Source organism: Salmo salar, chromosome 21, assembly GCF_965601325.2.
Source record: "Salmo salar chromosome 21, fSalSal1, whole genome shotgun sequence".
NCBI lineage: Eukaryota > Metazoa > Chordata > Actinopteri > Salmoniformes > Salmonidae > Salmo > Salmo salar.
In genome coordinates this window covers 8,009,328-8,021,442 of record NC_138311.1, presented here as the reverse complement: position 1 = coordinate 8,021,442, position 12,115 = coordinate 8,009,328, and the positions used below count along the sequence as shown (strand labels likewise).

Below are 12,115 nucleotides of genomic sequence, written 5' to 3'. Positions count from 1 at the left end.
GTATTTGTCACCGCTGCAGAATAGGTATTTGGGTGTGCGAGACTTTTCCTCAGAAGAGTTACAGGGTGTGTTAGGTGGTGTAAGGGAGTTATACTACAGTGTAATAGGTGGCGGTAATGCAACATTTATTGGATGCCAACCGCCACTAAACCTCATTGAAGAAGAAGAAGACGCAGAAGGCCCGTACAGTCGGAAATAAAAAAAACACTCTTTAGGACCCAGAAGGATTCTCCTTTGTCAGATTATGTGGGTCACTTTTCTCTCCCACAATTTCTCTCTGTAACCAGCAGAGCCGACAGCCGAGCATCAGCTGTTCAACCGGCTTGGAATCAATCGTGGTGGACGAGGGAAATTGCGAAAAGTTTTACATTTATTTGCCCTGAAATCACATGTAGCCTTTGAACTTGGTCACTACCAAAACAGAGATGGAAATGAGGTATTTTTCATTCATTTACGCTCATGGGGGATGTAAAGAAATCGAAAGATATGATTATTAATTTAATACACGATGTGCTACCTCGTTGCAGGTGTTGCTCGTGGCCACTACTTTGCTTTGTCCTGGTTCTTCTGACACCCGTAGCATCGCAATGGCCAGGTAAGCCCTAAGAAAAACTATAAACTATTAGGAAATGTAGCTGCTCAGATGTCTTCAACTTGTTGGGTCTTTGTCTCTCGAACCGTCGTAATGTTATCGTTGACAGAAACGTTTGTGAACCTTGTTGGTAATGTAGGGACACAGTTTTAATAAACCAGTAAAATATTGAAATACACTTAGACAATGGTTTTACAACTTTCATTGACCAAAGCTATTGGAAGGTTGACACCTGTAGGCTAATGTAAGGTGGGGGCTGTCTGTCAGTAGGCCTGTCTATGCTAGATTACTTTTTGTCTTGAAAATAATCTACAGTTATTTGGGAAATGCTTTTTGCGATGATGTAACTGTGCTATAATGTAACCAGCGTCAACTATTATAAACATTGCCCGTGTCTGTGACGTTTCTGATTGTGGACGGTAGATTACTTTCTTCGAGTCAATATTTATTGTATGAGTTATTTTAAATTGGCACTGCTGATAAGGAACCATCAGGGGAGAAAAGAGTTGCAGGTGTACTGGTTCATAAACAACCTCAGGCTGTATTTCAATTTGCAAGGCTTTCTGAATTATTTCATTTGATCATCCCTGCACGTTTTTTTTTCTGAAAATAAGTGTAAATGGACTGAGTGATTGATATATTTAATTCCATATGATCTTATAGACCAATAACATAGTTCCAAACCTCTTGGCCAATAAGGGCAAATGTTCAGTTTTCCTGCATTGGACCTTTAAAGCTGTATCCACAAAAAATCTCTCTGCCCAATGACAAAATGTGTAGATTTGCAGGAAAGTTGCTTGAAAACTGCAAAATGTTCTCTTTGATGACAAGAGCCAGTTCTTTAAAATGTTCCTAGCCATTGCTGGAGATTTGGTTAGTCCGGCCATGCACTGCAGAAGTCGTAGTAAAATTCCTTGTATGCTATTTTTATCCCACTAGTTGTTTTCTGATTATGATGGGTCCCTGATGAATTTGCTATCACCAGAGGGGTCCCCAGCCCAAAAAAGTTTCAGAACCCCTGCTCTAAGGCAAACATATTGGTGAAAGTAATGATGCAATTAGTTTTCATTGGTATTTTGTGAATTATGTTGAACTGTGTTTAAGATTTTGGTAGATTCAGTGATAGTTGCTCAGTGAAAGTGTGTTCCATAGCATAGTCCCATGGATAGCATAGTTCCACAAGCAAACACTATGTGCTGGATTGACATTGTATACCCAGTAAAAATTTTAGTTGTGATTGAGACCTAGTCTATTGAATGTCGAGAACGATATCTTTCATCTGAATTTATAATTCCACTTTGATGTGCACAGAATGGCTTTGGTCTGTTGACAGGGGCTTCCTCAAGTCCAAAGTCTGCCCTCAGAACTCACATTCCTTCACTGTTTGTCCAGTGTCTTGCTTCATATCTAACCAGAGGTTGGGATAGGGACCTTTCAGTAGAGCTGGGATGATAAAATGAAAATTACGTTGGTCATTTTCTACACAACTGTTCCTGTAGGTTGTTATAAAACCATTATTTGGTCAACACTAATAGCCTATGCATTATCTTAATTCTTGCTATGAGAGTTTATATCTGCCTGTCCCTGTTTCACTGTGGACTGCTGACTCTCACTCCCTCTCCCAACTGTGCGCACAGAGGGACTGAGAAGCACAAGCATGACCGTAGAAAATACATTTTTCAAAGCAGCTACTATTCTAGTTACAGAGAGGAGTGTCACAGCTTTCTATAAGTATATAATGTATTTCTCACCTATTAATATTGAGTTCATGGCACCACTTCACAACCGGATTAGGATCTAGTTAGTATGGTTTTGATGCGCCCGCAGTGCGTGCCATTTGCAGTGAATATGCCTACATCAAGAGAGCGTAGTTATGGTATTTTTTTTTATTTTTATTTATCAGTATGTATTTTTGTTCATATCGCACAGCTCTTCTCTGGAGTGTACTAAGCTCTGCAGTGCACACTAGTCTTGAGAAAGTGGAGTTTCAGAATGGAACTATTCCATACTAAATTATTTATCTCTGAATCTCACTGCAGCCCATTATTTAATTTATGTCAAAGTTCTGTCCATTGGATTGTGCAGCTGTCAGATTGAATACAGGGAGGAGTTCGACACTTTACTCACTTACCTCATAGAAGCTGTAGTCGAAATTGATAGATTGGGGAGCATTATCTACATAGCCACTGGAATAAATGTTTTGCAATCATTAATGACGCTTTTTATTGTGTTAATAGTAGTAAGAACTCACAAGGGAAAGCTTAGTAGTGTAATACTGTGAGTAGGTGTTATGCCCAAAGAGCTGGGATATTTTACACCTGTATAATTTGGTCCAAATGTAGAAACTGTTGCTATATAAGAACCAAATCAAACTAGAATTGAATCATGTTCACTTTATCTAGCTCATTGGGATGCATTTCTCAATTTTAAACAGTGTATTGTTGAGACCAGTGCCTCTGATATAGCCTTCAGACTTTTACAAAGTGCCATGTTGGCAGCAAATACTTCAGAAACACTCTAATTCCAGTTGAAAATGTTAGTGACAATGCCGTGGAGCTTATGGTGCCATTAGTTTGGTGATTCCTGCACGTCTTTGGCTCTGGTTGGAAATGAGAGTTAAATGGGCATGTCTCATAGGCTGGGACAGGAATGCGGAATCTCCAGACAATCACGGATTATAAAAGCCAGCCACATTGTGGGCACCGACGCCTTGCTTCCGGACAAGCTAAACAACTTCTTCGCCCACTTCAAGGAAAACAACATCGAGCCGCTGATCTGGGCCCCCGCCGCTCACGAGGACAGTGTGTGCCCGATCTTCGTGGCTGACGTGAGTAAGACATTTAAGTCTGTTAACCCTCTCAAGGCTGCCGGCCCAGACTGCATCACAAGCCGCATCCTCAGAGCATGCACAGACCAGCTGGCTGGAGTGTTTACGGATATATTCAATCCATCACTATCACAGTCTGTTGTCCCCACTTGCTTCAAGATGTTAAGGACCATATCTCCTCCATCTTACCTGACTCCCTAAACCCACTACAGGTTGCTACCACCCCAACAGATCCATGGACGACGCAATCGCCATTGCACTGTACACTGCCCTATCCCACCTGGATAAGAGGAATACTTATGTAAGAATGCTGTTCATCGACTACAGCTCAGCCTTCAACATCACAGTGCCCTCCAAGCTTCTCACTCAGCTCAGACAGTGTGGTGAAGAAGGCACAACAGTGCCTCTTCAACCTCAGGAGGCTTAAGAAATTTGGCTTGGCCCCTAAGACCCTCACAAACCTTTACAGATGCACCATTGAGAGCATCCTGTCGGGCTGTATCACCGCCTGGTATGACAATTGCACTCTCTGTCCACAACCGCATGGCTCTCCGGAGGGTGGTGCGGTCAGCCCAACGCATCATCGGGGCACACTCCCTGCCTTCCATGACATCTACAGCACCCTGTGTCACAGGAAGGGCAAGAAGATCATCAAGGACCGCGGCCACCTGATCCACGGCCTGTTCACAAAGCTACCATCTAGAAGGCGGAGACAGTACAGGTGCATCAAAGCTGGTACTGAGAGACCGATAAACATCTATCTCCAGGCCATCAGTCAGCACTACCCGGCATCTGCCCAGTACCCTGCTCTGAACCTCATACACTGTCGCTAGCCGGCTACCACCCGGTACTCTACCATTCACCTTAGAGACCGCTGCCCTATGTACATAGTCATTGCACACTGGTCACTTTAATAATGTTTGCGTACTGTTTTACCCACTTTATATGTATATACTATATTCTAGTCATGGCTCATCCTATATAACTACTGCTATACACCCCTATTATATTCAAATACTGTCTATACGGTCTATACACAACATACATACATGCATGCATACATACATACATACATACGTACGTATGTATGTATGTATATATGTATATGTATATATGTATGTATATATGTATGTATATATTCCGGACACCTGAAGCTAATTTCCTGCAATTCTATCCAATTTTCTATGGGGCTTTGTACTGTGTATTTATATACTGTATTTTCGATATACAGTTGAATTCGTAAGTTTACATACACTTAGGTTGGAGTCAATAATACTCATTTTTCAACCACTCCACAAATTTAACAAACTATAATTTTGGCTAGTCAGTTAGGACATCTACTTTGTGCATGACACAAGTCATTTTTCCAACAATTGTTTACAAACAGATTATTTCACTTATAATTCACTATATCACAATTCCAGTGGGTCAGAAGTTTACATACACTAAGTTGACTGTGCCTTTAAACAGCTTGGAAAATTCCAGAAAATTATGGCATGACTTTAGAAGCTTCTGATAGGCTAATTGACATCATTTGAGTCAATCGGAGGTGTACCTGTGGATGTATTTCAAGGCCTACCTTCAAACTCAGTGCTGCTTTGCTTGACATCATGGGAAAATAAAAATAAATCAGCCAAGACCTCAGAAAAACAATTGTAGACTTCCACAAGCCTGATTCATCCTTGGGAGCAATTTCCAAACGCCTGAAGGTACCACGTTCATCTGTACAAACAATAGTATGCAAGTATAAACATCATGAGACCACGCAGCCATCATACCGCTCAGGAAGGAGACACATTCTGTCTCTTAGAGATGAACGTACTTTGGTGCGAGAAGTGCAAATCAGTCCCAGAACAACAGCAAAGGATCTTCTGGAGGAAATGGGTACACAAGTATCTATATCCACAGTAAAATGAGTCCTATGTCGACATAACCTGAAAGGCTGCTCAGCAAGGAAGATGCCACTGCTCCAAAACGGCCATAAAAAAGCCAGACTACGGTTTGCAACTGCACATGGGGACAAAGGGGGGGATCGTCCAGGGTAGCCATTTGATTAGCTGTTCAGCAGTCTTATGGCTTAGGGGTAAAAGCTGTTAAGAAGCCTTTTGGACCTAGACTTGGCATTCCGGTACCACTTGCCGTGCATTAGCAGAGCGAACATTCAATGACTAGGGTGACTCGATACTTTGGCAATTTTTAGGGCCTTCCTGTGACACCACCTGGTTTAGAGGTCCTGGATGGCAGGAATCTTGGCCCTAGTGATGTACTGGGCTGTACACACTACCCTCTGTAGCGCCTTGCGGCTGATGGCCGAGCAGTTGCCATACTAGGCAATGATGCAACCAGCCAGGATGCTCTCTGGTGCAGCTGTAGAACTTTTTCAGGATCTGAGGACCCATGCCAAATCTTTTCAGTCTCCTCAGGGGGAATAGGTGTTGTTGTGCCCTCTTCACGACTGTCTTGGTGTGTTTGGACCATGATAGTATATTGATGTGGACACCAAGGAACTTGAAGCTCTCGACCTGCTCCATTACAGCCCTGTCGATGAGATTTGGGGCGTGCTCTGCCCTCCTTTACTTGTAGTCCACATCATCTCCTTTATCTTGATCACGTTGAGGGAGGGTTTGTTGTCCTGGCACCACACTTCCAGGTCTCTGACCTCCTCCCTATAGGCTGTCTCAGGCGACCAAGCTTAGGTCCAAAATAAGCCCAGAGAAACGCATTGGCCTTATATTGGACAGATTTTGGCGAGAGTGATACCTCTCGCTTCACCTCTTCCTCTCTGTTTACACACACACGCACGCACACACAAGTAGCTCCCCCTGCCACAACAACAAAGATGAGATCACTTCTTCCTCTGAGAAGGGTTTTCAACTAGCTATGCATTTGAGGTTTGATCCAACCTTTCTAACGATACCCTTTTATGTCTCAACTACTCAAATTGCGCAGAGCAGACACTACTAAAATGGGAGAATTAATTAACATTTATTGTGGAAATTAATGCTTAGTTTGTCGTGCGTGGCATTCCAGTACCACCTACCACTAGCAGCATTTTAGCCAAAGACTATTATACAAAATGTCTAGTCTTCAGTTTATAAATGTGCAATAAGCATAAAACACAATTATATAAGGTAGGGATGGGCAAACTTGATGGAGGTGGGGGCCACAACATCTGAACTCATGAGGGGCTGCAGTTGCTCGCATACCCACATCCAACAATTTTTGTTTTTAGAGTTAATTTTGATAAATTCAATTTTGCCATGGGGTGTAGAGCAAATGTTGCAGTTTTAAAGCAAGTCTGCTGCAATTCTACAAATGTTCCCGGTGGCGGAGCGAAATTGCTTGGGGGTAGAAGCTTGGTAGCTGGTAGCTGACATGGGCAAATTTTATTAAAACAAATATTTAACCTTTTATTTAACTAGGCAAGTCAGTAAAGAACAAATTCTTATTTACAATGATGGCCTACCAGAAAGCAAAAGGCCTCCTGCGGGGACGGGGGCTGGGATAAAAAAATAATAAGAATAATAAATTGACATATAAGAGAAACGGCTGATGCACAACACAATTTCGAAATTGCACCTTGTGTATTCTACTATTCTATCTCGCAATGTCGACTGAGTTCCTAAATTAATCGGATACATTTTTTTTGTGGGGAAATTGATCCGAGGGCCTTTAGTCGGGCCGCCAGTTGCCCATCCCTGATATATGGATTTGGCAACTCGTTCTCATTCTGAGAAGGTAGGCCACTTGATTTCAAAAAGTGGACAGGCTAGCTTGCTGTTCAAACAGCTGGAGACGGACTGAAGAGCATGTTCACAACAGTTAAACTGTTCTGCCTTGTTGGCTAGCAAACAGATCCAAGTTGGCTAAACTTGAAATATAGAGATTAGCTGGCTACTCACTAGCACGTGGGCTTGTGGTTGAGAGATTGTTTGAGAGCTGTGTTCTTTTTCTATAATGCCTGCTACAAAGTTAATAATTGTTAGTGAATGTGAATTATGCATGATTCTGGTTAAATTTGTAACAAATAGATTGTCATAGACTGACTTGAAAGCCAGATCAGTGATTATTGCAAAAAAACTGGTAAAAATATTTTGAACAAGTGATTAGTGTGTCTTATGATTGTGGAAGGTTTATATTTAGCCTAGGTATACATTCACAAGCCTTGAATTCCATTTATATTATTACTGAGTGTTTTCAAATGCAGTGTATTTGACCTTTTATTATACTACAACAGCTTTTTTGCAGAGAAAACATTTAGCTATAGATCGTGAATCATCCATAATTTTAAAATAACTGATATATATTATTTTTAGGCCATGTCTCCCAGCCCAAGGCTATGGTGTCTAATCCATAGATTTTCCGGTCAATAAACTGACTTACCCATGGTTGAAGTCTCTAAGCGTGCCCATTGTCATGGCTGGGAATGTTGTTGCTAGGACATGAGTCATGGTGTAGTAGAGTTTCTTGCCCACTCTATGCAAAGTGCCACAGTTATCACTGTAGCCTGGCCAATAATTTAACCCACTTGACTGTTGTGGGAACTGGGAATGGCTGGGGGTTGAAAGGTTGTGTGTGTGTGTGGCCAATAGTTAAACCCACTTGACTGATATGGGGGTTTACGTGTGTGTGTTGCAGGCAGGGCTCTGCAAGCTAAAGTCTTGCTGTGTTTGGGTTCTACATTTTATTATTAATTGTAAATACTTGCTAGTACTCACATATTCCATTACTCAGAATTAGGGATGCACTATATATCGGTGAACATATCGGAATCGTCCGATATTAGCTAAAAATGCCAACATCGGTATCGGCCCGATGTCTGTCTAGTTTAATGCCGATGTTAAAACTGATCTCAAAGCTACCGTGCATACCTAAACTCAACAAAAAAAGAAACGTCCTCTCACTGTCAACTGCGTTTTATTTTCAGCAAACTTAACATGTGTAAATATTTGAATGAACATAACAAGATTCAACAACTGAGACATAAACTGAACAAGTTCCATAGACATGTGACTAACAGAAATGGAATAATGGGTACCTGAACAAAGGGGGGGTCAAAATCAAAAGTAAGTCAGTATCTGCTGTGGCCACCAGCTGCATTAAGTACTGCAGTGCATCTCCTCCTCATGGACTGCACCAGATTTGTCAGTTCTTGCTGTGAGATGTTACCCCACTCTTCCACCAAGGCACCTGCACGTTCCTGGACATTTCTGGGGAGAATGGCCCTAGCCCTCACCCTCTGATCCAACAGGTCTCAGACGTGCTCAATGGGATTGAGATCCGGGCTCTTTGCTGGCCATGGCAGAACACTGACATTCCTGTCTTGCAGGAAATCACACACAGAACGAGCAATATGCCTGGTGGCATTGTCATGCTGGAGGGTCATGTCAGGATGAGCCTGCAGGAAGGGTACCACGAGGGAGGAGGATGTCTTCCCTGTAACGCACAGCATTGAGATTACCTGCAATGACAACAAGCTCCGTCCGATGATGCTGTGACACACCGCCCCAGACCTTGACGGACCCTCCACCTCCAAATTGATCCCGCTCCAGAGTACAGGCCTCGGTGTAACGCTCATTCCTTTGACGATAAACGCGAATACGACCATCACCCCTGGTGAGACAACTGCGACTTGTCGGTGATGAGCACTTATTGCCAGTCCTGTCTGGTCCAGCGATGGTGGGTTTGAGCCCATAGGCGATGTTGTTGCCTTACAACAGGCCTACAAGCCCTCAGCCCAGCCTCTCTGTCTATTGCGGACAGTCTGAGGACTGATAGAGGGATTGTGCGTTCCTGGTGTAAGTAGGGCTGTTCTTGTTGCCATCCTGTACCTGTCCCGCAGGTGTGATGTTCGGATGTACCGATCCTGTGCAGGTGTTGTTACACGTGGTCTGCCACTGCGAGGACGGACAGCTGATCGTCCTGTCTCCCTGTAGCGCTGTATTAGGCGTCTCACCGTACGGACATTGCAATTTATTGCCCTGGCCACATCTGCAGCCCTCATGCCTCCTTGCAGCATGCCTAAGGCACATTCACGCAGATGAGCAGCAGGGACCCTGGGCATCTTTCTTTTGGTGTTTTTCAGAGTCAGTAGAAAGGCCTCTTTAGTGTCCTACGTTTTCATAACTGTGACCTTAATTGCCTACCGTCTGTAAGCTGTTAGTGTCATAACGACCGTTCCACAGGTGCACGCTCATTAATTGTTTATGGTTCATTGTACAAGCATGGGAAACAGTGTTTAAACCCTTTACAATGAAGATCTGTGAAGTTATTTGGATTTTTACGAATTATCTTTGAAAGACCGGGTCCTGAAAAAGGGACGTTTTCTTTTTTGTTGAGTTTATATAACGTAGGTACATGACGTAATAACACCACGTAAAATGTTGCGCTACACGTGCAACACGGCATTCCTAACCTAGGCCACACGATGTCTGCTGTGTGGATCGAGCAGTCAATTGAAAGAGTAAGACAATTTCAGTGAGACAACTCAAAGGCGAAATCCCTTAATAGCGTCACTGCTATTAGCTTCACAACATGCATACATACTATGGAACGCCGTTTGGGTCTTTGCGTGTCAAAAAAGATACAGTAGCACTATCAAAGCTGTACAAAAAAAGTCCGCAAACAAGCAAATACCGTCAACAAATTATGTGTTTACAATACCACGTTGGTAATAAAGCATCATTTGTTCAACCGCAACTTTAGCTAGCTTTAGCTTAGTACCTAGCTAGCACCAATACAACCAGCCTGAAAACAATGACCAGTAGAAACTGCAGTCATTTTCATTATTCTTAGCAATGATTTAGGAATCCTTGTGAGTAAGTATTAGCTAGGTAGCCACTTGTTGTTCGCCTATTGAAATTGAACTTCAGTTCATGAAAATGAATAGCTAGCCAGCTACTTAACCCTGTTGCCCAAACCTAATGTTATAAGCAGCCAGCTAGCTTCATCTGGCTAGAGATGCTCGACCGGATTATGTGTTGTGAAGCTTGCCACAAAGGATTAGGCACAATAGTGGAATTTGCGGGTTGCCTTCAAAATAAAAGTACCTCTTTGAATGTGAAGCAAAAGGTTACAATTGGTGGAATGATGCCATATTTAGACTAGATAATGTTAAACAAGGTTGGAATGTGAAGCCATGAAATGGGGTATGTCACTGACAGTGATGCAAATGAATACAAATCGTAGAATTATGCCAAACTTTTATTTTGAAGGCTAACTGCAAAGTCCACTATTGTGGCTTATCCTTATTGTGGCTAGCTTCACATATGTGTCTGACCACCATTAATCAAATAAGAACTGTTTTATAAATTAGGGTTATTTTAGATGATGACTCCTAGCAATATAGTTAGCTAGCTAACAAAGCTACTGAAACAGATTATGCTGTTATTCTGACACGTCAAATAGTGTTATTTGACCTATCTTTTTTGACACGCAAAGACCCAAACGGCGTTCTATAGAAATCCTGGTTGAGAATGAAACGGTCTGAACAAATGAACAACGAAATAGCACAAAGTAAGTGAAATAAATAGGTTTAGATTATGTTTTACTGGTAATGGGGACATGCATAAATGCCAAAAAAAATAACGTTTTGGTGTGTGTGTCTGTGTGTGTAACCTTTTTATTTAACTAGGCAAGTCAGTTAAGAACAAATTCTTATTTGCAATGACGACCCAGGGCCAATTGTGCGCTGCCCTATGGGACTCCCAATCATGGCCGGATGTGATACAGCCTGGATTCGAACCAGGGACTGTAGTGACACCTCTTTCACTGAGATGCGGTGCCTTAGGCTGTGTGTGTGTGTGTGTGTGTGTGTGTGTGTGTGTGTTAACTATTTGACTGTACTAGAATGCTTAAAAGGCTGCTAAAATGTAAATTATCGTTATCGGGGTTTTTTGACAAGGAAAATATCTGATATCGGTATCGGCCAAAAATGTCATATCGGTGCATCACTGCTCGGAATGTGCAATATCGTCAAGGATGTGGTCTTTGTCTCTTTTTCTGTTCTCTCCACTAGTTTTCAAAGACTTGGTTACAGAGATTGACTTTGCCCTAGTGCCCCTACTCTTTCTGCTCACATTAGTGTAACACTCTTATTTGTCAGTCACTCAAAGATTTAGTGGGTGGGATAGGATCATTCAAGGCAATGGTTGTCTCCACGCAGTCGGTATAGAAGTAGTAATGGACTAAACTCCCCTTTTTTTAAATCACATATGGTGTTCTGTTGTAAAAACACCAGACGTGCCATTGTAAAATAATCCCTTAGGAATCCTTACAGAATAAAAAGCCACACTGCTGAAACAATGGCAGTTCTTTCCAAATATCTCACAAAGAGAGAGGAGACCACACATAATGTAATGCAACATACCTGTCACCGAATGATTGAATCAAAAATAGTTTTTCTGCTGCTGTGAATAATTACTCCCGGAGAGTGATAAGGGAATGTAGTCCGTGTAGTTTATATGTATTAGGGCTGTCCTTGACAAAAAAAAATCTTGGTCGACCAAGAGTCATCTGTTCATTTGACCAATCGATTGGTAAAGATTTTGAAACGTGTTTTTCCATACTGTATATTGACACATCCTATGTGTTTTAATCAAATAAACTATATGCACTGAGCTTGTCTGATGCTTTAAGCACTCTGTTTAATGAAATAAGACATACATATTACTAGAGGGAGTCCGACCGCAATTGAT

The 12,115-nt window shown here is 42.1% G+C and overlaps 1 protein-coding gene across 1 annotated transcript in view; it reads left to right on the top strand.

Moving 5' to 3' along the window:
- The first annotated feature begins 227 nt into the window (after nt 1-227).
- Nucleotides 228-12,115, top strand: part of LOC106581675 (uncharacterized) — a 210,731-nt gene continuing 198,843 nt past the window's right edge. The window contains exons 1-2 of the mRNA XM_014163884.3: nt 228-436; nt 528-595. Of these exons, the coding sequence (XP_014019359.1) occupies nt 426-436; nt 528-595 (79 nt within the window). The 5' untranslated portion in view covers nt 228-425. The remainder of the gene's footprint in view (nt 437-527; nt 596-12,115) is intronic.